Consider the following 22,894-nt stretch of genomic DNA (forward strand, 5'->3'; position numbering starts at 1 on the left):
CAATACCGACGAGATAAGGCAAGCAAAATATAATCATAGAGCCAGCCAAGCACAGGGCTTTACAAAGAAATGAAAGAAAAACAAAAGCTTTACAAAGAAATCAAATAAATACATTAAAGCTGTAAACATCTGCGAGCTAAATCTGGCACAATCACAATGTGCGACCAACAAAAACAGCATTTATTACTTTTTTTTCCTATTAAACCAGGTTTGATCCACAACATTCGTTTGTTCACCAGGAGTCATACAATCGTCCAGTGTTGACATGTTGGTCTTGTCGTGTTGATGACGTCAGTGTTGGTCTCACTTTGATGACGTCGGTGTTCGGCTCGTGTCGATGACGTGCCTTCAGCAGAAGGTGTCACTGTGGAGTCGAAAACAAACCAGGACAGCTTCATCATCCACCTTCCGGAGGAGCGGAGCATGGCAGCAACCGCACCGCCATCTTCCCCGTTAAACTCCGCGCTTCCGGGTTAACGGCGCCCGAGCGATCCCGCACAGACCCGAACCGAGCCGACCCAGCTCCACCATGAACCAGTCCGCGGGGCTCCGGTTGCGGAAGCTGCAGCAGCCGCAGATCATCACCGACGAGCTGCCTGAGCACCGGGACAAAAGATCCGGGTAAGAGTCGGGACAGTGACCCGGATCAGAGCAGCTGGAGACCGAGTTCCGGTCCAGACCCGGATGTTCGGTGTCTACGGATCTGTGTGTGTGTGTGTGTGTGTGTGTGTGTGTGTGTGTGTGTGTGTGTGTGTGTGTGTGTGTGTGTGTGTGTGTGTGTGTGTGTGTGTGTGTGTGTGTGTGTGTGCGCTACTGACAAAAAGTCATTGATCGTTGTCTTTGGGGTGATTTAATAGAAAAGGTCAAAAGTCTCCGCTCGGTGATTTTATATCATTTAACTAGAAGATTCAGTGGAGATGATCTCAGTTTATTGAAGCAGAATCCAGCAACAGTGGCGCATCGACTACAACACAACACCTCCACGGCTCAATCCAGCATCGATTTAGAGCCTGGAGGTCTTTGACGTTTCTGGTCCAGAGGTACCAGCTCGTCCCAGAGGTTGTTTTTTTTTCCCCAAAGGATTCAGGTCTGGAGAAAGTACAGGACACTCCATCTGAGGTCCCCCAGTCTGCAGCAGCCGCTCCCTGATGATGCCTCCTCCATGTTGCTGGAGCATTGTGGTCCATGTAGATCAGGGGTGTCAAACTCAGATCCTCGTGGGCCGCAGCCCTGCACGTTTTCAATGTCTCCCTCCCCTGAATGTCCTGATGGTTCATCATCACATTCAGCACAAAGCCAGATAACGAGCTGCTCATTGCAATCAGCTGTGTTGAAGCTGGGAGACATGCAAAACGTGCAGGGCTGCGGCCCTCGAGGCCTGGAGTTCGACACGTGTGATGTAGATGAAGCGTTGTCCATGCTGGGGCTCGATGACTGGATGGATGAATGATGTTCTTCAGGTAGTCTGGGCTGGTCCTTGTACCCAGAGCTCAGTGGACACCTGGTCTGAGAACATGGAGGTTCTGTTGATCAGTTGTTTGGCCTGGTCTTGGTCTCCTCAGGTCAGAATGTGAACAGCATGATGAGGAGGTCTGTTTAAATACCCATTCTGATGATCCAGGACAACAGCTGTTTGAATGTTTCAGCAAGCTGGACAAAATGTACTGAAACAATCAAAGTCATAAACATAAAAGTCATATGATTTTCACCCCAAAGCCCGACATCACTAACTTTTTTGAAAGGGTGTATGTGCATGTGTTGGAGGTGACGTTAAACCGAAGTATCTGTGATGAATTTATTTCCCGGTTAGTTTCTTGGGAGCTGGTTTGAACTTGATCTTCTTGTTCACGTCCTCCTGCAGCAGCACCTACAGTGGAAAAGTTTTCCAGGTGACTCTGATGTCTGTGGGCGGCTTCCTGCTTCTTCCTCTGCTTGTCATCATCCTCATCCTCGAGTCACCCATTCAGCCTGAAGTGTTCAGGTGAAAAAAACCACACACGCATGTAGACACACATACGTGTTAAAACAGTTTTTGCTTTGCTTTCGTCACATCAGCTCTCTGTTGTCGTCACATCTGTGTTTAATACCGCGGATGACCAGTGGGGGCAGTGTGGGACAGACTGTGAATGTTTGTCTGTGGCTATAAACAAATGTCCTGCATGTCTTAAGCTGGACTTCAGGACCAAGAAGCTTCAGATGTTCACAGTTTGGTAACGACAGATTAAAACTGTTTCACCAATGTTTATGTTAGAAATGATCCAAACCAGCCACCTGCGCTGCCCTCGACTAGTTGTAATGATGAACAACCACACAAACATTTGAAAACGTACTAGCAGAGCAATGTAGGTAAAGGTGGCATATTTTGGCTTTTACTCTCAAAGCTTTCATGTCTCATCACTGTCACCTGTAAAAGTGTCAGTTGTAACCACATGCCTCTGTCTGGTGCCCCCTGCTGGTGGCGGCTGGTGGCGCAGTCTGAAAGAGCCGCCGCTGATGAAGGGATGCTGGGAGCCCAATGTAAAGCTCCGCCAAGCCCAGAGACTCTTCGAGGACCAGCTCGTCGGACCAGAGTCTATTGTAAACATTGGAGGTCGGTGATTGCTGTGAAATGATGCAACTCCACAATGTCGTCAGTCGATGAGGGCTGACTGTGTGTGTGTGTGTGTGTGTGTCCAGACGTTTTCTTCTCAGGAACAGCCGATGGGCAAATCGTTCGTCTGATTGGTCGAAGGATCCATACGTTGACCAGACTTGGGACGCCGCCGTGTGGTAAATACACACACTTCATACATCATTTTCTCTTTTTATGAAATATTGAAATATTATTTATTGCGTACATTGGGAACAATCATCTTCTTGTGGCGTTGCATCGTGTCACTTCGTGTTTCAGAGCTGACCACTGCACCACTGTGACATTAGCTTGTTCAGATTCAAGATTTCTAATATATGAATTAATTTTAATTAAAAAAAAAAAGGCCATCTCGGAATAAACTGATTTGAATTAAAAAGTTAAATGATTTCGGCTAACCTTCAGCTCACGGCTCTATATCCTGTCGTTTCCTCATGGTCGTTGTTGGGTTTATGGTTCTGGTCCTGCAGGCTCCAAGGACGAGGAGTCCAGCTGCGGGAGGCCATTGGGGATCCGTGTTGGGCCCAACGGGACTCTGTTTGTGGCCGATTCTTACCTGGGAGTGTTTGAGGTCAACCCGACCACGGGTGAGCTCACCCAGCACCTCCTTCTCTTTCCTCCTCCTCAGCTTTTCATCTCACTTTCCCTGAGGCCGTCCTTGTAAACCTTGTCCTGGTCCTGTTCTGCATGTGTTCCTAGGTGAGGCCACCCGGTTGGTTTCCGGCGGTCAGGTGGTCAGTGGCAGGAAGCTGTCCTTCATCAATGACGTGGCGATAACGAGCAACGGGAAGAAGCTGTACTTCACGGACTCGAGCAGCAGGTGGCAGCGCAGAGACTACCTGCAGCTCATCATGGAAGCCACTGCCGACGGACGGTATGACGGCACTATGAAACCGGGTGGAAAATGCCTCCGGATGACTTTCTAATAGTCTTTTATCGCTGTGTGTCAGGGTGTTGGAGCTGGACCTGGACACTAGAGAACTGACGGTGGTCATGGAGAATCTCAGATTCCCGAACGGCATCCAGCTGTTGCCCGATGAGGAGTCGGTGCTGGTGGCCGAGACCACGATGGCCCGGATCCGCAGGTACCTCTTCCGTTCTCAGTTGCTGAACCGGGCTCAAAAGAACCACAGACGTGGGTGACCCTGTGTTTCAAAGTCTTCATTCCTCAAAAAGAAAATCTGACGAGTTGTGTTTTTTGTGCTTCTGGATCAGAGTCCATGTGGCTGGTCTAAATAAAGGCGGGATGGACACATTCATTGACAACCTTCCCGGTTTCCCTGACAACATCCGTCCCAGCTCATCGGGAGGTTACTGGGTGGCCATGTCTTCAGTCAGACCAAATCCTGGCTTCTCCATGCTGGACTTCCTGTCCCAGAGACCTTGGATCAAGAAATTCATATTCAAGGTAAACATTTTGCCAACAATGACCGACTCCACGATCTGGTCTTGACCCGGTGCAGGACTCTGCTCTGAGGTGGCCTTGTAGAGACGACAGCTTTGACCTCCCCTCCCCTCCCCTCCCTCTTTCCCCGGCAGCTTTTCAGTCAGGAGGTGCTCATGAAGTTCGTCCCCCGGTACAGTTTGGTGGCCGAGCTCCACGACGGCGGCATCTGCACGCGAAGCTTCCACGACCCCAACGGCCTGGTGGCGGCGTACGTCAGCGAGGTCCACGAGCACAACGGGAACCTGTACCTCGGGTCTTTCCGCTCGCCGTATATTGCCAAACTTGACCTGAGTGTGGTGTGAAATACAATAATTAACAGACACTTGTAACGTCTCTGATTTAACAAAAAAACAAAAACAAAAAAAAAAAACCAGAAGCTTGATTTTCTGCCTCCTGGAGCCAAATGCTACAGGGAGAGTCTTAAGCCTTGTTTCCACTGCACATTGCAGCGCGACACGGTACGGCAAAGGATAACCCAGACCCCAATCGCAGGTATGCAACGTCATTACAACAGTAAACGTTGCTGCTCAGGCGTCCGAGCAAAGCAGTGAGCCTCCGTTCTCTGTGACGCAGCTTGGGAAACCTTCTCATTCCAAACAGCAACGCGTAGCTGCCGCTGAACCTCTTCCTCCTCCTCCTGTTACATAGGAGTGTCTGCACTTCATCAGAACACCAGGGGGCAGTGTCGCACCGACATTTAAATAAACAGGGTAACAAAACAACCAGTGAGCGCAAAGCGGCGTATGTTAACAATGGGAGGGTTTATACGGCCAATAAGCTTTTTAAATATTTGGCTTGTCGGGAGTGACGATCGTCACTGACCAATCAGCAGACGGCTGCGTCGCAGCTCCTCCTGATGGGAACTTGTACCGATGTGCTCGGTCCCTCAACGGAGGAGTTACGAAAAATGGTTGGGTACGGGACTATCCACAACTTTTGTCAGTGGAAACACATGAAAACCCGTCCCGTATCGTAGCAGCACGTACTGCGCCGTGGAAACGAGGCTGTACAGACTGTAAATGCAATGATCAATGGCTTTCAACTATTTAAGGTCTGAAAAGGTAAATTAATGACGAGAAAATACTTTATAATTTACCCTCCTGTGACGTGGGGGGGGGGGGGGGGGGGGGGGGTGTCTGACTTTTGGATTCCTGTTCTTCATTGAAAACATGGACAGTCTGCTCTCCACACACATCAATGCCAGTTATTTGTTTGCTTGTTTATTCTTAATTGGTCTTCTGAAAGAGCCTCACTTCACTCAGACTTAATAAATAAATAAATAAATACAGCCAGTGTGTTCATTTTTTCCACCAAACCTGAGGTTGAGCTCATGCTGTCCAAACACATCTTGAATCGACTGTGTGCTTTGGCTCCGTCTCTCCGCGTTTTATTGGGCGAGTGATTGTTCGATCGCAGTGATTTCATTTCTACGAACATTGAAATATCTTTTTGATTGTTGTATCACAGTTTTAAAACAGAAGAAAAAATATATTTTTTTTTTCCCCAACCCGAAACAATTTAATTGAAAACACAAACATCTTTAAAAACTTAAAAGACTTAAAACTAAACATTCAAATCATCCTCTTCGCTCGGCGGTCCGTGTAAAGATGGTAACCCTGCGTGTTGAAGCCAGTGTGGATGTGTGAGGAATGCTAACCAGTTCAAAACAAACAACCAGCTGTTTGTTTGTGGTCCATCGGGAGTAAAACAGTGGTGATCACGGGGTGAGGGGATGAGCCGTGCCGAGGAAATCACTGAAAGACAAAGATGAGTGTTTTGGGGGTTTATTTATTTACCCGATGTTTGTTTGCGTACCTGAAGCAGGTGTGTTTACCTGAGGATGCGGGGAAGCTCGGGGCTCCTGTAAATGAACTTGTGTTTGTAGGCGAGGGCGGCGGGAAACGGAGCAAACAACACTCTGTGTCCGCTGAGGCTCTTGGAGGCGGACGCTACCTGAAACAGCTGCGGCACAGACATCAGTTGGGGGGGATTGAAGTGGAATTCAAAGTTGAAGCTCATGTCATTTCTACAAAAAAGTATGAGGAAGTTTGGTTGCGATGCCTGAATAATTAAGACTTTGTACCTTTTTCCCGAGACGGAACGGAACGACGGAGTCGTCTTCAGCGTGAAGGATGAGCAGCGGACAGGAGATGTAGTTCACACTGCAAAAATAAAGAGAGTAGATATTAACACAAACGTATTTAAACTAATTCACCTCAAAGTAATGGTACGTACTTTTCATCGCTGGCAAACCGGATGTTGTTTGCTGTGATGGTATCGAGAAAGAACCAATCAAATCCCGGCAGATACCTGTATACCTGACACACACACACACACACACACAGACACACACACACACACACACACACACACACACACACACACACACACACACACACACACACACACACACACACACACACACACACACACACACACAGAGAGTAAGATCCTCTCTCTCCATTTTTCTCTCTCTGCCTGTCTGTCTCAGTCTCTCTCTCACCATGGAAAAAGGATGGCTCCTGGCTTCCTCTCTGATGTTGGTGAAGGGAGACTCGAGGATCAGAGCGTTCGGGGGACTTCCTTAAAAAAAAAAAAAAAAAAACGCAAATGTACTCGTGTGCCTGTTTTCTACCCATAATGCAGTAGGTCCCATTGCTTTTGTTATACAGTATGATGCAACTCTGAGATACCAACACCTGCTTAACCAGGTAGCCAATAAGAGCTGTGTGTGTGTGTGTGTGTGTGTGTGTGTGTGGGTGTGGGTGTGTGTCTCACCTCTGTCACATAGTCGTCTCACCAAATTTGTTGCAACTCTGTAAAAACAGGTGTTGAAATCATCTGGCTGTCTTCCACCATATCACCGTGTGTGTGTGTGTGTCTGTGAGAGTGAATGTGTGTGTGTACCCGGTTCCCAGCGAATGTCCCCATATGTAGAGTGGCAGCGTCGGGTGCGTCCGCTGTTTCAGCCAATCATAGATGAAAAGAGCGTCTGATGTCATACCTCCTTCTGACGGAGAACCGTCCGAGTCCCCCCAACCTACACACGCACACACGCACACACACACACACACACACACACACACACACACACACACACACACACACACACACACACACACACACACACACACACAGAGTGTAACACAAACCACCAGAATGACACACACACACACACACACTCCTCGTCATCTCGTCAGACCCGAATGATCAGTGTTTACAGATCAGTCTATAAAAGCGTGTGTGTGTGTGTGCGCGCGTACGTCTCACCTCTGTAATCAAATGTGACCACGTGGTATCCTAAGTAACTGAGGACCTGACGGAAAACAGACATTCAACCAATCAGAGCTCAGTATGGAGCAGAAAACATCTTCAAAAGGTGTAAATATTGCAACTTTAAAAACATTCAAATGAAGACTAATAAGACGTTTTATATACGAGAACATTCCAGGGTTTGAAGTGTGGAGGAAGCTTTTATTGTAACACGTGGGATCTTCCTGTTGTGTGTTTGTACCTTGTAGAGCTGCACTCTGTGGTCACCTCCTCTGTAGACACACAAGATCACAAGTCAAACAACACTGTGTGTGTGTGTGTGTGTGTGTGTCTAGAAACAGAGAGAGAGAGAGAGACCTGGTCCCTGCGTTTCCATGGAGATAGAGGATGACTGGGTGGGCGGAGCTAAACATAGAGTCGTACCAGTCTGCATGTTTCCCCTGAGCCTCTCTCCACATCAGAGCAGGAACCGTGTGCCTGACACAACAACAAGCAACAGACCGTCACTTCTGTGTGTGTGTGTGTGTGTGTGTGTGTGTGTGTGTGTGTGTGTTTTACCAAACTCCGATCTTCAGTCCTTTCTCAGGTTCCAGGTAGAAGTTGTGAGTGTGGTTCAATCCCTGGTCCAAGGGTCGTTTGAGGTCGATGAAGTAGGGCAACCTCACTGTAAGAAATGTGTCAGAGGTCAACGGAGGTCAACGAATAAACGACGCCTCTGTGTAACAGAATACTCGGTAGAAATCTTGTGTTGTTGTTTGTGAACACAGACAAACGTGTGTGGGTGTGTGTGTGTGTATTACAGAGTGTATTACACACACACTGAAAAAAAAAAAGTATGACAAACCGAAGTTGAGGAAGACGAGTTTGGCCTGGATGGATGGGAAGAGTTTGATGATGAAGGGCACAGAGAGGTAAAGCAGCAGCAGCCACAGCAGGAGCCTCTTCACCCTCCTCAGCAGTCCCCACCTGAGGAAGAGGAGCAGGACCCAACGTACGGTCTTACATACACGTGGAAATGTGATTTCATGTATTTACTGATTCTATACAAAGAATCTTCTGGTTTCTTGACTTTCTCCTAATGGGGATATGACTTGGCATCATTCTAATCGGTTGGTTTTTAAGTTTTACAATTCAAATGTGTGAAGTTGTAAAGATGTGACGGCAGTTTGATGATGTGGATACTTGGAGCAGCAGAGCTAATGACTTGAGTGTAAAGTTGACCCAGTAAAGAGGGAAAGACAATTAAGAGCAAAGGAATGAGTCAGCAGACAGATACGGAAACTAAAAGAATCAACCAAACAGGAGAAAATAACAAACAGCATTCCTTCCTGGATTTTGTTGCAACAAGTGTTATCTTTGTCCTGGATGATGTGTTTGAATTCTTCATGTTTCTGGAGAATAATCGTCTGTTCTGGTAAAGTAAGCTGCTCTGCAGGGCTTGTGATTGGTCAGACGCTGCAAGCTCCGCCCCTTTTATGTGAACGTGCACTGCTGTCGATGGGAAAACCCTGGCTTGATAACCTGTGTCGTAGTAATGCGTTTAAAGACTGTCTGGTTTTGTTAACCTATATAACAGACATATCCAGGGTTTGTTAAGCCCGGTTCATAGAACAGCCATCCCGCCCCCTCACAGCCCGGCCTCTTACCTCCTGAACTGCTTCATGCTCTGCGGCTCTTCCGGGCCCTCCTGCCCGCCCTCTGCCGGCCCCTCCGCGGCGCCGCCGCTGCGTTGCTTCAGGTCCGGCTCACAGTCCCGCTCCACAGTCGGCGAGCTGGTCCTCTTTCTCATTCCTCCGGGAGGTCGCGGGACGTGAGCGGAGAGCGGAGCCGGAAGTGCGGCCTGTCCGCTGGGGAAGAGGGCGGCAGGACGAGCCGAGCACCCGCAGCACCGCACGGAGGACAGAGCCGCAGAGAGCAGCTGATCCGGCTCCGAGCGCCCGGAGCCAATCACAGCCAAGAAAATCAACCACGTGGTGTGCCATGCTGCATCCACGGACTCATGGGAACGTCGGAAAAAATAAAACCAAAACATCTCGCCCGCTGCGTTCAAGACCAACTAGAAAAAAACTGTAACTACAAACACTTTCAGGACACAAATAAAAGGAAGAAGAGAAAAAAAACGTAAGAAGTTAATCTTAGTGGTATGTATATACATTAGCAGTCGCTACAATATTCTACCATTCGTTTAGTTTCCACACATTTGTATTCAGTTTGGGGTCCCAGGATGGGCGAAGCTGGTGAAGGCAGCCCTTTACAGGGCAAACAGGACAAACCAGGCAAGGGCAAGACTCAAACCAATCATTATCTCTCTGCGAGACAAGAGCAGGAAACATTATGACGCCATGCGGCCAACTGTCCTACTCAAGGGTTTTTATTTCTTACTCACACGCAATTCTGTCACAATTATTGACAATGTTACTCAGAAATAAGATATATTATTATGGGAATGAGTGACCATAAATTGTGTGGTGTTTGTGATTGCAAGTGGAAATTTGCTAAAAAAATTGAAACAAAGACAGAAATACTGTTGATTCATGCTGTAGAAGCAGTCAAATCAGATTCAGTGCATTATTGCTTGGAGAACTGTTTTTCCTGCAATTTGTCAGCTCCTGAGATCATTGTGAAGCAGAACTTACCAAGTGTTGGATTGTTCACCCACTAACAGGGAGCGTGAGTTGGTTTCGACCATCACGTGAGGCAGGTTAGTTTTCAGCTCCTCTGTAGTAATCAGATTACTCTTGCCTAAGGCTACAAGTTGCATTGATGATGTTTAACAACAGAAGACAGGAGACATCCACTCTGATTGAAAAAAAACCTTTATTCATGAGAATAGCAGGAAATCTGCCATAATAACACTGATAAACCACCTGCAGAGGCTATTGCACAGGTGATTCCGCCCCCGAGGCCCCGCCCACAACACAGACCGGCCATGTTTATGTGGCGAGGATTACTGTGACCACCTCCTTCAGCAGCATTTTCAGGGCGTCAATCTTGTCTTCCAGCCCGTGGTTCTTTTTCTCAGCCTCTTTCTGCCGCCGCTCCGTGATGCTCAACGCCGCCATCAGCTGGGAGTTTTCCACATACGCCTCCTTCAGTCTGATGCTGCACGCACTGCTCTTAGCAAGCTGCAACACAACAAAAACAACAACAACGCATGCTTCAGTTCGGCACTGCAAGCATTTCTTCAAAACAGAGAACCGCCCACGCTTCGTCTTCCCACACGACCTGAACCATGGAGCTGCCCCGCAGTCAAGACTTGTCCCCACAGAGCCTGGAAATTAAACTAAAATAAACTTCACCTGTGTCATAGTACACATGAAGAATGTTCATCACGACGCTTATTGAACTGAACTGGCCCCACCCACATGATTCCCCGCCCTTGCAGCTCTCCAACCTCATGGCTCCCCGCCTCTCCACACACACTCCAGGTGATGTCTGGACAGTTTGTGATTCACCTCCTGTTGGAGCTGCTGCACCTTCTCCTGCAGGAGCAGACGGACTCCCTTCAGCTTCACCTCCAGCTCCTGGCTCCTCTGCTGCAGAACCAACAGCATCTTTTCGTACTGCCCCTGAATGCAGCACCACAGGTTGTAAAAATGTCAAAATGAAAGGTGAGTTAAAACGCCATCTCTGTGACCTTTGACCCACCTGTTGCTCTTGACTCTGCAGCTTCAGCGACTCCTCTAACTGGTGACACCGCTTTTGCTCCCCCTCCAAGTGCAGCTGCAGCAGCTCCACCTGCTGCCTGCAGCTGTCACCCGCCTGTTGATGCACCTCCTGCTGTGCCTCCTGCACCCGCTGCAGCTGCTCCTGCATCAGGCTGAGGGCGGCGTTGGCTCGCAGGGCCTGCAGAGAAACCACAGCATGAGTCTGCGTCAGTCTGCCCACACCTCTGGTGCTGGTCCTGGTCCTGGTCCTGACCTGGTCCTGGGCCAGCATGTGTGCCTCCTCCTCCAACTTCAGTCTGCTCCTGATACTCTGCTGCTCCTCACTTAGTTTGAGGATCTGCAAACAAATCAGCCCATTAGGACGCTGAGAGCAGAGCCCACGCCCTTTTCTGTCTGACAGCAACGAAGACCGACGGAGAGAACCTGGTTTTCAGCTCCAACTTTGTGAGTTTCCTCCTGTTCCTGCTGCTCCTGCAGCATCTGACGGAGCTCCTCCTTCTCCTCCAACAGCCTCCTGACGGTCGACTGCAGTTCCTCCACCTGGGAGCAAAGACAGGAGATAAGTGTATGACTGGTGTGTAAAGAGTGTATGACGTGCGTGTGTGAGGAGAAGACGACTACCTTGTCCTGAGCTTGCTGGAGTTTCAGCTGCAGCTCAGATACCTGGTGGGCGTGGCCCAGTTTTTCCTGCTTGATGGTATGCACCTGCAAACGCAGACGCTCCGCCTCCGTCTCCATGGAGACGAGAGCATGCTGTAGCACCTCCACCTGCAGAGAAAACGGCAGCAGGTCAGGCAGAGGGGGCCCGGTGTGCACTGCAGCGCCACCTGCAGGAGGCGTGATTCACCTTGTTGTTTCTGTCTTCAGTGTCTCTCAGCAGTTTGCTCTTATCGTCTTCAACCTGCTGGAGCTTCAGGGCAACACTTCTGAGCTCCGCCTCCAGGTCGCCCCGCCGACTGAGCTGCGGAACACAAATTGGCGCGTTGATGGCGTAGAACAGTGGACTTCCTGTTTTTCCGTGCTGCCTCCTACCTGCCGCTTGCAGCTGGCGAGTTCTTCATGCAGCAGCGTCTTCTCTTGTGTCCACGCCCCCTGCAACTGCACCGCAGCATCCTGTAGCCGCCGCGCCTACAACCACGCAACAGCAGGTCAACACCTCCACATTCACCCACAGCCTCACTCCTCCATCTGATTTGCTCACCGTCAGCCCCTCCTCCTCCTGCTCTCTACTGACGGTCGACAGACGCTCCTGCAGCGTCCGGATGGACTCCTGGTCTCCATGGAGACGGGCACTAAGCGCAGCATTGTCGTTGCTGAGCTGCAGGTTCCTGCTGCTCAGATGCAGAACCTCCTCACGACACCTGGAATTCTGAGACCAGAGGGGGAGGAGTCAGCGAGGACCAATCAGCTTTCAGCAGCTTCATACGAGAAATCACGATGGACAGAACATGGCGAAAACAGCGTGAGAACAGAGTGAAAACATGTCAAGAACAGAGCAAGAACATGTCAAAGCACAGAAAGGACAGAGAGAATACATATGCTGTGTGTGTCTGTTGCAGCTCCTGCAGCTCACCTCCCTCTGCAGCCTCTCCTGCTCCTCCTTGCTCCTCTGCTGCTCCCTCTCCTCCTCCTGCAGCCTCCGCCTGTAAAAAGAGCAGCACTCGTGTGATTGGTTGTTTGATGAAGTGAACACGTTCCAATCGGCTGTGAGGTCTCACCTCCTCTTCTCCGCCTCCTCCTCCAGAGTCTGCACCTCCTGCTGCAGGAGGTGCAGTCGCTCCTGCAGTGACGTCTTCTCCAACCGCTCCTCCTCCAGCTGAGCCCTTCAGCCAAACATCAGCAGCGGTCAGACAAGCAAGACAGACAGGCAAGACAGGCAAGACAGACAGACAGACGAAACCAGGAGGTAAACAGGAAGCAGAAGATCTTTCAGCCAATCAGCTTCACTTTAACAGGAAGTTCTAAAGGTGGTTAAAATTAAACTGGTAATCAGTGAGCTTCACTCTGTACAGACAGACAGAGACATGCAGACGCCGACAGTTCATTGGGTTAGAGCAGCGTGGGTGCAGCAGTGCATCATGGGACGGGGGTTAGTCATTGGTCAGATTGGTTCTGGATCTCGGAGTCCGTCTCATGCTCCACAAACCTTCCGGAACCTCCTCGCTCTGACACCTCCTCCAGGTCCAGGTCCAGGACCAGCTGCTCCAGCTCCAACAGCTGCCTTCTCATCTTCTTTTTCTCCTCCTCAAACTTCTCTTCCCCCCTCCTCTGCTGCTCCCTGGACTCCTGGAGAGCCTCCTGCAGCTGGAGCATCTGGGCCCGCTGTGCCTCCTGCACGCTCCTCAGCTGCTCCTCCTCGCTGGTCTTGGCGTTGAGCTGTACACGTAGGTCTAGGACCAGATCTGAGGATGCACTGAGCTTCAAGCTGAGGTCCTGGAGGAGGTCTTTGAGGGAGCACATCTCCTCCTCCATCTCCACGATCTGGGAGGAGAATTGGTCCGCCAGCCGAGTGTAGGTGTGGTTCTCTTCTTGCAGCCGGCAAACCTCCTCATGCTGCTCCTGCAGAAAGGAGCACAGCTGCCGGGCCCTGCTCCTCTCCCTCTCACGACTTTCCCCGCTCCAGCGAGCCATCTTCAAGGGGTCACGCTCTGTCGTGAGTCTGCATGGCGACTCTGCTCTGCGACTCTGCACCTCCTGCAAGGCCTCCAGCTCGGCCACGCGCCGCGCGTCCGGCTGAACCGCGAGTCGGCTGCAGTGGTCCGTCACCTCCCGGCGGCTCCGTTGGAGACTGAAGGATGCCTCCTGCGGCTGGGAGACCTCCACCAGGAGCTGCTCCTCGCAACTCCTCACCTGCCGCATCGTCTCCTCCTCCAGATGTTCATTCAGAGCTTTCAGAGACTCCTGGAATGTGATGATCTCCTCCAGCTCCCCCTCCAGTTCCAAGTACCTCCTCCTGTCAAATTCTTTATTTCTGAGGGTCATTTTATCCTCAACTTTTGCTTCCTCAAACCCACCTCATCATTTCCATCATCATGATCCCCATCATCTTCATAATAATCATCCTCAACTCATCATCCCCATCATAATCCTCATCATCCTTATATACCTCCATTCTGTTTTCAAAAGTCAAAGTATGTGGAAATCATTACTATTTGACTCATGATCATGTAGTAGATGTCTCAGGCTCCACCCACCTGACCAGCTGCACCTCCTGGTCCATCTTCAGCTTCAGCTCGGCCTCCTGCTGCTCCTTCTCCATACTGAGCCTCTCCACCAGGTTTTTGATCTCTTTGGCAAAGTTCTGCTCCGACTCGGCCTGCTCCCTCTGCATCCTGGGAGCATGCACACACACTTTATGTCTCACAGCTGCACTAAAATATTTCGGCGTCTGCTGTGACTCTTTATCACCTGCGCTCCTGCTCGCTGTTCCACCCTCCACCTCCTCCTCCTCCTGACTGGAGCCGAGTCGACAGTTTGTCCACCGTATCTTTGAGCTGCTTCACCTGCTGCTCCACTTTAGACTTTTGCTCCTCCAGCTCGCTGATCTCCAGCTACACAAACACAGAAGTGATGAGCTGCTGTCTCGACAGGAAGTTGTCCCAGCCGCTGCTTCAGAGTTTTACCTTGAAGGCCTGAGAGATGTCTTTACGCTCCACCTCCATGCTCTGCCTCATTAGCTCCAGGCTGCGCTCGTAGTAGTTCACCTGAGGAGAAAGAAAATGCCATGTCGTGTGTTACTGTGCTTTGTTACAATGCTGTAGCAACACTAACAGTGACAGTGTCGTGTTAAAGCAGCGTCCGGGACAGGAAGGACCTACAGCAGGTCACTTCCTGTTCTCACATCCACAAACCAGCTAGGAGCAAAACTACTGATCCCACACAGCCGGGTATATGCGTCACTTCCCGTTTCACCTGGTAAACTCGTCATTTCCCGTTTCAGCTGCGTTCAACAGCGTTACTCTGTTGTGCAGTGTTGTGTGTTACAGCGATGTAAATCCCTCCTCTCTCCCTGAACCAGGGTTTGACTTCGTCCCCATGTTGGCATGTTGTGTTAGAGCGTTGTGTTGGTGCGTTGTACTACCTGTGTCTCCAGCTGCACGTTGAGCTGATGTAGTTCATCGTCATGTTTCTGTTTCAGCTGCTCCAGAGCCAGTTCAGTCTGAATACTCACACCTGGATGCAACACTGCAGACACACACACAAAAAAAAAACAGGGCTGAAGAAGCAGCGTGCTGGGTGTGTGTACGTGTGTGTACGTGTGTGTGTGTGTGTGTGTGTGTTTCACCTTTTCTAGTGCCGACTGGCTTCAGTTTCTCAATGTCCGGAGGAGAGGAGCTGCGCTTCATGTCTGAGTCTTCTGAACACGGACACACACAGAGAAACTTTCAGAGGTGAACAGGTGAGTCAAAGACATGATTAACACACACTCTGTGTGTGTGTGTGTGTGTGCGTGGTTGGACCTGTATATCCAGTCAGAGTTACCGGAGTCTGAGTTGTTTAGTGGTTGTGTAGCTGCGTGTCCTCCTGGCCGCCTGCTCCTCCTCCGGCTCTGCAGCAGCTCCACCTCTGAACTCAGCTCATCGTTCCTGTCCCGCAGCTCCTGAACACATCACAGTGAGGAAACTTGGAGGTGTAACTGAACGCCCCGCTCTGCAGTCCCACCTCATTAACAACATGACCGACACACTGTCACCGTGGCGATTCAACAAAGTGGAAAGAGAACAAGGACACTGATGGGTCTTTTAGTTAGTGTCTTCCAGTGGCAGCTGACCAATAGAGGGCACTGTGTGTGTGTGTGTGTGTGTGTGTGTGTGTGTGTGTGTGTGTGTGTGTGTGTGTGTGTGTGTGTGTGTGTGTGTGTGTGTGTGTGTGTGTGTGTGTGTGTACATTCAGGGCTCTTCCGACTCACCTTGATTTTCTGGCCAATCAGTGCGATGCATTGGGATACACAGGGACAAACAAACACTGGAGATTGTCCACACATGTCAAACTCGTCCATGCTCCGTCTCCTTTCGGAGTAAAAGACTCACCCTGCACTGGAGCTCGTACTCTCTGATTATTTCTGAGAATCTTTCTTCGTGACTGAGAGCAGCTCCGACTCCGTCCAATCCCCCAAACTGTCACACAAACAAGCACACAGCGGTTCTCTGCTGGTTATACTGTCGGTGAAGCAGTGACTTTCAGCAATTCACCTGCTGGTTTAATGGGTGAATCGGTCAGTGGTTTGTTTAAAGTGAGAAGAGTGGACGGAGAGGACAGAGGGAATGGACACGATGGAGTAGACGAGTGGAGGGAGACGACAGAGTCTTCAGCAAGAAAGACGAGAGGAAGAAAAACTGACGTCAAAATCACTTAATTATTCATCACATACGAGGAGGGATACCAAACACCACACACGCACACACACCTTGTGTAGCAGCAGCTGCTGCAGCTCTCCTTGCAGCTTGTCTGCTGAACTCTGAGCATCGCTGAGCTGCAGCCTCACAGTGTCGAGTTCCTGATGCAGACGGTCGTTTTCCTACACACACACACATTAAATTCATTTTTACCCTCAAAACTCTGCACACTTAATCAATATGATGGCCTTTTGCTCCCTGCTAGCCAGGAGACTTATTCTACATAAATGGAAGGATACCCGGACCTCCAACAAATGGCCAATGGATTAGATGAGTCATGCGTCATATTCATTTAGAAAAAAATAGATATACCATTCGGGGGTCTACCAGAAAATGTTATGTTACCTGGCAGCCATTTATCTCCTTTGTAGAAAACATGGCATGACTAGGTACTAGTTTGTTTTTCTTATCTTTTGGCCTCAATATATTTGAAAATGTGCTTATTGAACTTAACTGTAAGGGGGGGGGGGGGGGGGGGTGATGTAAAGGTTTTGTGTTTGAATTGCTTTTGGTACATTTGAAAATAAAAATTAACTGTTCAAAAATGTAAATTCAATATAAAAAATGAAGGAATCCCATATAGATCAGTCTTCCCAGTGTTTGTTCAAGACCGTTGAAGCCACCAGCTTGTAGTTTGGTTCATTCCTCTATGTTGAACCTCTCCAGCTCCATCAGGTGGATGGGAAGTGTTGGTGCACAGACAAGCTGAAGATACATCTCGAGGAGGATCAGTAGAAACGGGAAGAACTGGGGATCAGTTTAGAGCTTCGTGGAAAAAGCTGTGAAGACTTCTGTTCATGGGATTTCTAAGGGTTGATTCTGAATAAAACCGTACACATTAAAAAAAACAAAAACTTTTTCACATGTTGTTATGGTCAGTGTTGTTGTTATAGTGGCCATGTTGTTTCTTGTGTCTCTTATGTATGCGGCTCTGTTTAAGACTCACCCCCCCCTCCCATCACTAGTAGGAGCTACAGACATTCAGACAGCAGTACTCGAGTACCCCCCCCCCCCCCAGCAGCCACTAAGTGAAGCCAAGAGCTCATAAATCTCTAAACTCTGCTGACTTCTTGACTGTTTTAGGAGCACTTTATTTCCTTTCAACTAACTTTAACTGGCCAGGAGCACCCAGGGTCATCACACGCTACCATGATTCTCACAATGTTCAAAAAGTCTGAGGTAAGAGCGAGCACTCAAGTTACCTGCATGGCGCTGCTCAGCTCGTCCTGCAGCGCCACGTCCTGCAGTCGCAGCAACTGCAGCTCTTCCTGCTGCGCCGCGCGCTCTCGCTCCGCCTGCTGCAGCAGCGCCTCACACTCCTGCTCCGTCCGGCTGCGAGCAGCCGTCAGCCTATCACGGAAGTCCTGCTCCAGCTCCCTGCACAATCACAAGAGTATGCGGTCGTCCCGGGTTCCCACTGGTCAGAGGAGAAGTGGGGGCTCCCGGGTGGTCTGACCTGATCCGGCTCTGGTTCAGGTTCTCCATGCTGGCGTGCCTGTCGTCCACCTCTCTGATGAGCTGAAGGTTCCTGTGATCGGACTGGTCCAGGTCTGCCTTCAGCTTGTCCCTCTGCTGGCTGGCCGCCTCCAACAGCTCCCTGAATGCACCGCAAACACAATCACGACAGACGCCCGAAAAACCTGACCAACCAACAGCTACAACCACTCATTTTACTCGAGTTACGTGAGCACCCTCTAGTGGTACATGGAGCAAAGTCAGTTTTTGAAAATAAGATAATTGGGTAAAAAAATGTATGAATGTGTGCTTTGGTGCTGAAGTGTCTCCCAATCTATCAACCCTGCCTTTCCCCCAATCCATCTGTGTTTCAGCATCTGTAAAGTCAACCAAGATAGTTAGGGTCAGGCTTGGGGGTCAGGATTAAGGCCAATGTTTATTTTGACCTTCTCTGCAGTCACACAAGGTCTCTGTGGTCTTTATAGCTGAATTATTGAATTTCTATGACAAAAGGTGAAATATTATAAATGGAGAGATTGTTTTATAAACCTCCTCCCCTGTGAACAGGTCTCTTTACTTTCACATGGATGGATCGAGAGAGTGCTCAAAGAACCAGCAGTCCTCAAGTCCAACTGTGGCAGATGCTGGTCTTTTTCAAGACACCGTCAAGAGATTTGAGGCGTGCTGAAGCAGAGAGACATCTAAAACATACAGGACGGAAACCCTCCAGGACAAGGATTGGACGTACTGCAGGTGCTGAATCTCATTCTTGTAAGAGAGGAGTGCCGCCTGGTGGATACCGTTACCACTGACCAGCAACTCATTGTCCAGAGCCAGAGTGAGGTCAGTGAGGCTGAGACGCTCGTCCACAGAGAAGTCCAGGGTCTGCAGGAGTTAGAGAGGAGACCAAGAGGAGGAGCAAGACGATCACTTAATACAGGGACCATTCTCACTTAAGGCCAAGGAGAAAGACAACATCAAACACACGAAACAAGAGAATGTGGGAGGAGACATCCTCAATGCTAAGTTAATCTAGAGAACTAGTTCGGACAGTCAAGGGAGTCTTTGCAGCTAAAAATCCTCAGTAATCCTCACCAAAGACTCCAATAGATAAAGTAGAAACTGAATTAAGCAGCAGCGGAGTTACCAGGAGAAACAAGTGAAACAGGAAGTGACACAATGAACAGGTGAAACAGGAAGTGAAACAGAAAGCGACACAATGTGTGTGTCTGGACCGACCTGCAGGATCTCTCGGCTGTTCCTGATTCCCTCCTCCCTCCATAGAGCCTCCACCTTCTCTGGACTGGTGCAGCCGGATCCATCGTCCAGTCTGCTGAGGACCTTCTGACCTACCGCCACCGTCAGTAGGGACGGAGAGGCTGAGCGCACCGCAAGCTCCGCCCCCAGAGACTACAGGGACAAACAACAACCCAGAGTCAGAGACCAGAACTCGGAGTCAGGGATCAGTGGGAGGGAATTATTGAGATGGGACTTTGATTTCACACCTTGGACTGTTACTAACACTGACCACGTCCTTTGAACAGATCAATATATCTGCACTGGGTTATAGGACAGATGATGCCAGGAGGTGGGAGGCCGTGAAACAAAGATATGCCACTACACGAGTGGAGGAACAGCTAGTCACACCTCTCACAACGTCTGTAAGGCTGGAGTCTGGGTGGATTGGCACCCTGCCCGGACAGGTACAACTGGTTTTAAGTCCACCATCTTTTGCTTGACTCTTTCTTAAATTGAAGTTGATTCTCTCCAATAAATCATTCTAAATATCCGAACTCTGACTTGTTAATGAGTTGTTCCAGAGACAGAGCCTAGAAATGGAGATCCTGATCACCTGAGTGCAGTAGTCAGAGGTCATGGTGTCCGTCTTCACCTGCATCATCGAACCATCAAACCTGCTTGTGCCTCAGACGGCTGATTGGATGATAACTCTCAGCTGCAACAGAGCCGCCTGATTGGCTGCAGGTAAATGTCAGGTATATATCTGTGTGATGCGTTAAGTGCTTCTCAGGCCACGTTTAGCTACTATAAGCATGCCAAACCTGTAGGGGGCAGTGTAACGAGAAGCATGAAGCCATGATAGCCAATCAGAATCTTGGAAAGTCACAACGTCACGAATTGATATGTAAATCTCCGCCTGCCCTCCGTTGGATGCAAACGAAGACACAGAGTTTTTCTAAATTTCCAATGTGGTCAGAGTTTTCAGGAATAATCGTTTGTGAAGCATTTATGTGTAAATGCGCGGCCCAAACGCAGAGAAATGTCACCTTTTTTTAAAAAAATACCGGGGTACGTGTAAACGTGGCCTCAGTGAATTTGTTCTACAGAGAATATGTGGTCGTCACATCGGCTTGCCATCATAGGTTTTATTGGCCAAGTTTTGTTGTACGAATTCTCAGGGTCAAATGTTCTAACAGTCACATGATCTGACAGTAACATGTTGTAACCGTCATGTCTTCTGATGGTCATAACATAGTCACGTGTTCTGGAGGGCTACAGGATAAAGGATGTGATGTCGGCGTCTCTCACCATGTGCGACGCCATCTGCAGTTCAGCTGATTGCATGGGGGTGGAGCATAAGAAGGGGACGGAGTCACACCGGCGGTCCTGCATGCTGATAGGCTGGCGGTGTTTGAGTGGGGGCGTGGCGCCCTGACACGAAGAAGGACCGTCAGTCACATGACCTCTGAATAGAAAGTCCCCAGCAGCACTGATGGTGCTTACCTGAAGCAGGACCTCCTGCTCACCTCCTGCTGTGAGGAGGTGTCCTCCGCCTCTGTCCTCCTCCTGCTCACCTCCTGCACAAAACCACACTAACATGGTTACAGTGCCACATGGAGGAGGAACTGAGAACTGCAGGAGGTCCCCGCAGTGTTTGTGTGTAAAGAAGAAGAGCAGAAGGAAGAGCAGGAGCAAGAAGTCCTACCTGCAGATGGAGACTAGCTTTACAGCAGGGGGAGCATCAAGAGCAACAGTAGGAGGAGCAGCTGTAGAGGAGGAGGAGGAGCAGCTGTCGAGGAAGAGGAGCAGTCGGAGGAAATGAAACGCTATCTACAGACATGGAGCAGCTGTAGAGCAGCAGGAGGAGAAACAGGTGAACAGGAGGAGGTGCAATGGTACCTGCAGATGGAGAGCAGCTCCTCCTCCTCTTGGTGTCCTCCTCAGACTTCAGGCTCTGCAGAGGAAACATGGTCGCCACAGAAATATCATCACTTTGTTCATGAGAGTCACGCTGAGGAGATTAACTCAGAGCTCCTCCTCCTCCTCCTCCACCACCTCTGAACCTGTGATATGGATTTAAAACTGCATTGGAGTGGAAAACGGCAGCTGCCATGTGATCGACCCTCCAATCAGCCAATCAGATGCTGACACTGGTTATGATGGACATTCCACATGAGGAGCAGGGGACAGAAGGAACACGGAGACGGACCTGGACAAACACAGTGAGCGTGCGAAGTGAGCATGCTCCCTCTCACCTCCACACTGTCCAGAGACGAAGAGCGTCTGACTTCAGCTCTGTGGGCACCGGGACACAAATCCTCCGAGTCAGCAGTCAGAGACGCCTCTGGGCGTGAGCGGCGGCCGTAACGCTTCAACCCCATCACCAACTTAGGCTGCACCTCCTGAAGAACAACTGCAGGGACGAGGAGAGGAACTCAGAAATAGCTGTGTTTGATAACTTCCCTTCTGTTGATGACTCTGTTCCCTGTAGGGTTTGCCTGGGAATCAAACTCTGGCTTCAGGGTGAACGACTGACTCCCCTCGACATTACACATATGACCCCTACGAAGAAGCTGTTTTCATCACAATTTCCGAAATGCCCCTGAAGGCAACACGCTGCCTCACCTGGTTCCAGGTAACTGCTGTCGTCCTCTGAGCTCGAGTCCACCGAAGCGGACAGAAGGTCCAGCAGAGCCCTGTGGAACTCCTGGAAGCTCACCTGAAACACCACAAGTGATATGATAGATAGAGCTCTTCGTCCATATGTCGACACAGAAAATTGATATACAATGCAAAGTGTGTGTTGTACTTGGCCGTAGCTGTGCGGCTGCAGCAGTGTGTCCTGCAGCAGCTGCACGTGTCCCTCCAGCTGCAGCCGTCTGCACAGTTCGGTCAGCTCGTCTCCGTCCAGGAAGCCTGAAGACGTCGAATCGCAGCCGTCGAAGAGCAGCTTCAGCTGGGCCACATGCCGACTGTGCTCCCCCTCCATCTCTGGAGTCAGTGAACGCACTGCACTGTGGACCCCTCACTGTAACCCCATCATTGTAACACACAGAGGTCAGTGAATGCATCACAATATGGATCCCTCTCTGTAATACACATAGGTCTTTGAACGCATCAGACTGTGGACCCCTCACTGTAACCCCTCACTGTAAAAGGTAATTGAATGCTCTACACTATGGAGCCCTCGCTGTAACCCCTCACTGTAAAAGGTAATTGAATGCTCTACACTATGGAGCCCTCGCTGTAACCCCTCACTGTAAAAGGTAAGTGAACGCACCACACTATGGACCCCTCTCTGTAATACACATGGGTCTATGAACGCAACAGACTGTGGACCCTCTCACTGTAAGAGGTAAGTGGACGTACCACACTGTGAACCCCTCACTGCAACACAGAAGTCTTTGAACGCACCACACTATGGACTTCTCAATGTAACGCAAAGGTCTTTGAACGCACCACACTGTGGGACCCCCTCACTGTAACCCCTGACTGTAACAGGTCAGTAAACGCACCACGTAGTGGACGGTCGGTGGAGTTTTTAAAAAGCAATACTACGCAAAACACTGTTTTCGTGTGGAAATGTGCATAGTGCAGTACAATACCTTGGAACAGAGTAATAGAGTACTTCAGTAGTGCAGCAGTAAAAAATCCGTCGCAAAAAAAACCGAGTGTTTCCGAAGAAAACTCGGCTTTTCTCGGAGCCCCGCGAGTTTCACCATGGGAACAAAAGACCTTAGACAAACACGGCAATTACAAATAAGTACAAAAGACTTCATCGGTGACA

General features: G+C 49.7%; 3 protein-coding genes across 3 annotated transcripts; 1 reads left to right on the plus strand and 2 right to left on the minus strand.

The window, feature by feature from the left end:
* Nucleotides 1–310: 310 nt before the first annotated feature.
* Nucleotides 311–4,493, plus strand: apmap (adipocyte plasma membrane associated protein). Its single transcript, XM_080482128.1, has 9 exons — nucleotides 311–621; nucleotides 1,862–1,981; nucleotides 2,475–2,590; nucleotides 2,677–2,769; nucleotides 3,100–3,216; nucleotides 3,329–3,503; nucleotides 3,580–3,714; nucleotides 3,845–4,037; nucleotides 4,169–4,493. The coding sequence occupies exons 1-9, from the start codon at nucleotides 530–532 to the stop codon at nucleotides 4,376–4,378; spliced, it is 1,251 nt and encodes a 416-aa protein (XP_080338254.1). The 5' UTR covers nucleotides 311–529; the 3' UTR covers nucleotides 4,379–4,493.
* Nucleotides 4,494–5,275: 782 nt separating this feature from the next.
* Nucleotides 5,276–9,660, minus strand: abhd12 (abhydrolase domain containing 12, lysophospholipase). The gene is made up of 13 exons (XM_080482127.1): nucleotides 8,996–9,660; nucleotides 8,194–8,315; nucleotides 7,908–8,013; nucleotides 7,707–7,826; nucleotides 7,591–7,621; nucleotides 7,347–7,392; nucleotides 6,984–7,116; nucleotides 6,855–6,892; nucleotides 6,580–6,659; nucleotides 6,312–6,394; nucleotides 6,160–6,238; nucleotides 5,911–6,038; nucleotides 5,276–5,830 (listed from the first exon to the last, which is right to left on the minus strand). The coding sequence occupies exons 1-13, from the start codon at nucleotides 9,379–9,381 to the stop codon at nucleotides 5,794–5,796; spliced, it is 1,389 nt and encodes a 462-aa protein (XP_080338253.1). The 5' UTR covers nucleotides 9,382–9,660; the 3' UTR covers nucleotides 5,276–5,793.
* A 487-nt stretch (nucleotides 9,661–10,147) lies between these two features.
* On the minus strand, nucleotides 10,148–22,096 carry ninl (ninein-like; the record flags this gene model as incomplete). Its single annotated transcript, XM_080481130.1, has 30 exons — nucleotides 10,148–10,474; nucleotides 10,805–10,918; nucleotides 10,998–11,195; nucleotides 11,271–11,354; nucleotides 11,441–11,557; nucleotides 11,639–11,785; nucleotides 11,865–11,978; nucleotides 12,050–12,145; nucleotides 12,219–12,386; nucleotides 12,591–12,660; nucleotides 12,736–12,840; nucleotides 13,164–13,970; nucleotides 14,212–14,349; nucleotides 14,426–14,568; nucleotides 14,641–14,721; nucleotides 15,099–15,202; nucleotides 15,303–15,374; nucleotides 15,500–15,617; nucleotides 16,048–16,134; nucleotides 16,425–16,535; nucleotides 17,616–17,790; nucleotides 17,870–18,010; nucleotides 18,617–18,753; nucleotides 19,108–19,278; nucleotides 20,416–20,538; nucleotides 20,611–20,684; nucleotides 21,007–21,061; nucleotides 21,363–21,520; nucleotides 21,733–21,826; nucleotides 21,917–22,096. 30 exons carry the CDS (start codon nucleotides 22,094–22,096, stop codon nucleotides 10,283–10,285), a joined length of 4,374 nt encoding a protein of 1,457 aa, XP_080337256.1. The 3' UTR covers nucleotides 10,148–10,282.
* Nucleotides 22,097–22,894: the final 798 nt, after the last annotated feature.

This window comes from Lipophrys pholis, assembly GCF_963383615.2.
Source record: "Lipophrys pholis genome assembly, chromosome: 15".
In the NCBI taxonomy this organism is placed as follows: Eukaryota; Metazoa; Chordata; class Actinopteri; order Blenniiformes; family Blenniidae; genus Lipophrys; species Lipophrys pholis.

Coding starts and splice junctions, on each gene's coding strand:
- apmap (XM_080482128.1), top strand. CDS start 530: ATGAACCAGTCCGCGGGGCTCCGGTTGCGGAAGCTGCAGCAGCCGCAG. Junction 1,982..2,474: donor ATTCAGCCTGAAGTGTTCAG/GTGAAAAAAACC, acceptor CTGGTGGCGCAG/TCTGAAAGAGCCGCCGCTGA. Junction 4,038..4,168: donor TCAAGAAATTCATATTCAAG/GTAAACATTTTG, acceptor TTTCCCCGGCAG/CTTTTCAGTCAGGAGGTGCT.
- abhd12 (XM_080482127.1), bottom strand. CDS start 9,381: ATGTTTTGGTTTTATTTTTTCCGACGTTCCCATGAGTCCGTGGATGCA. Junction 6,893..6,983: donor GGACATTCGCTGGGAACCGG/GTACACACACAC, acceptor CTGTTTTTACAG/AGTTGCAACAAATTTGGTGA. Junction 6,660..6,854: donor GAGACGACTATGTGACAGAG/GTGAGACACACA, acceptor TTTTTTTTTAAG/GAAGTCCCCCGAACGCTCTG.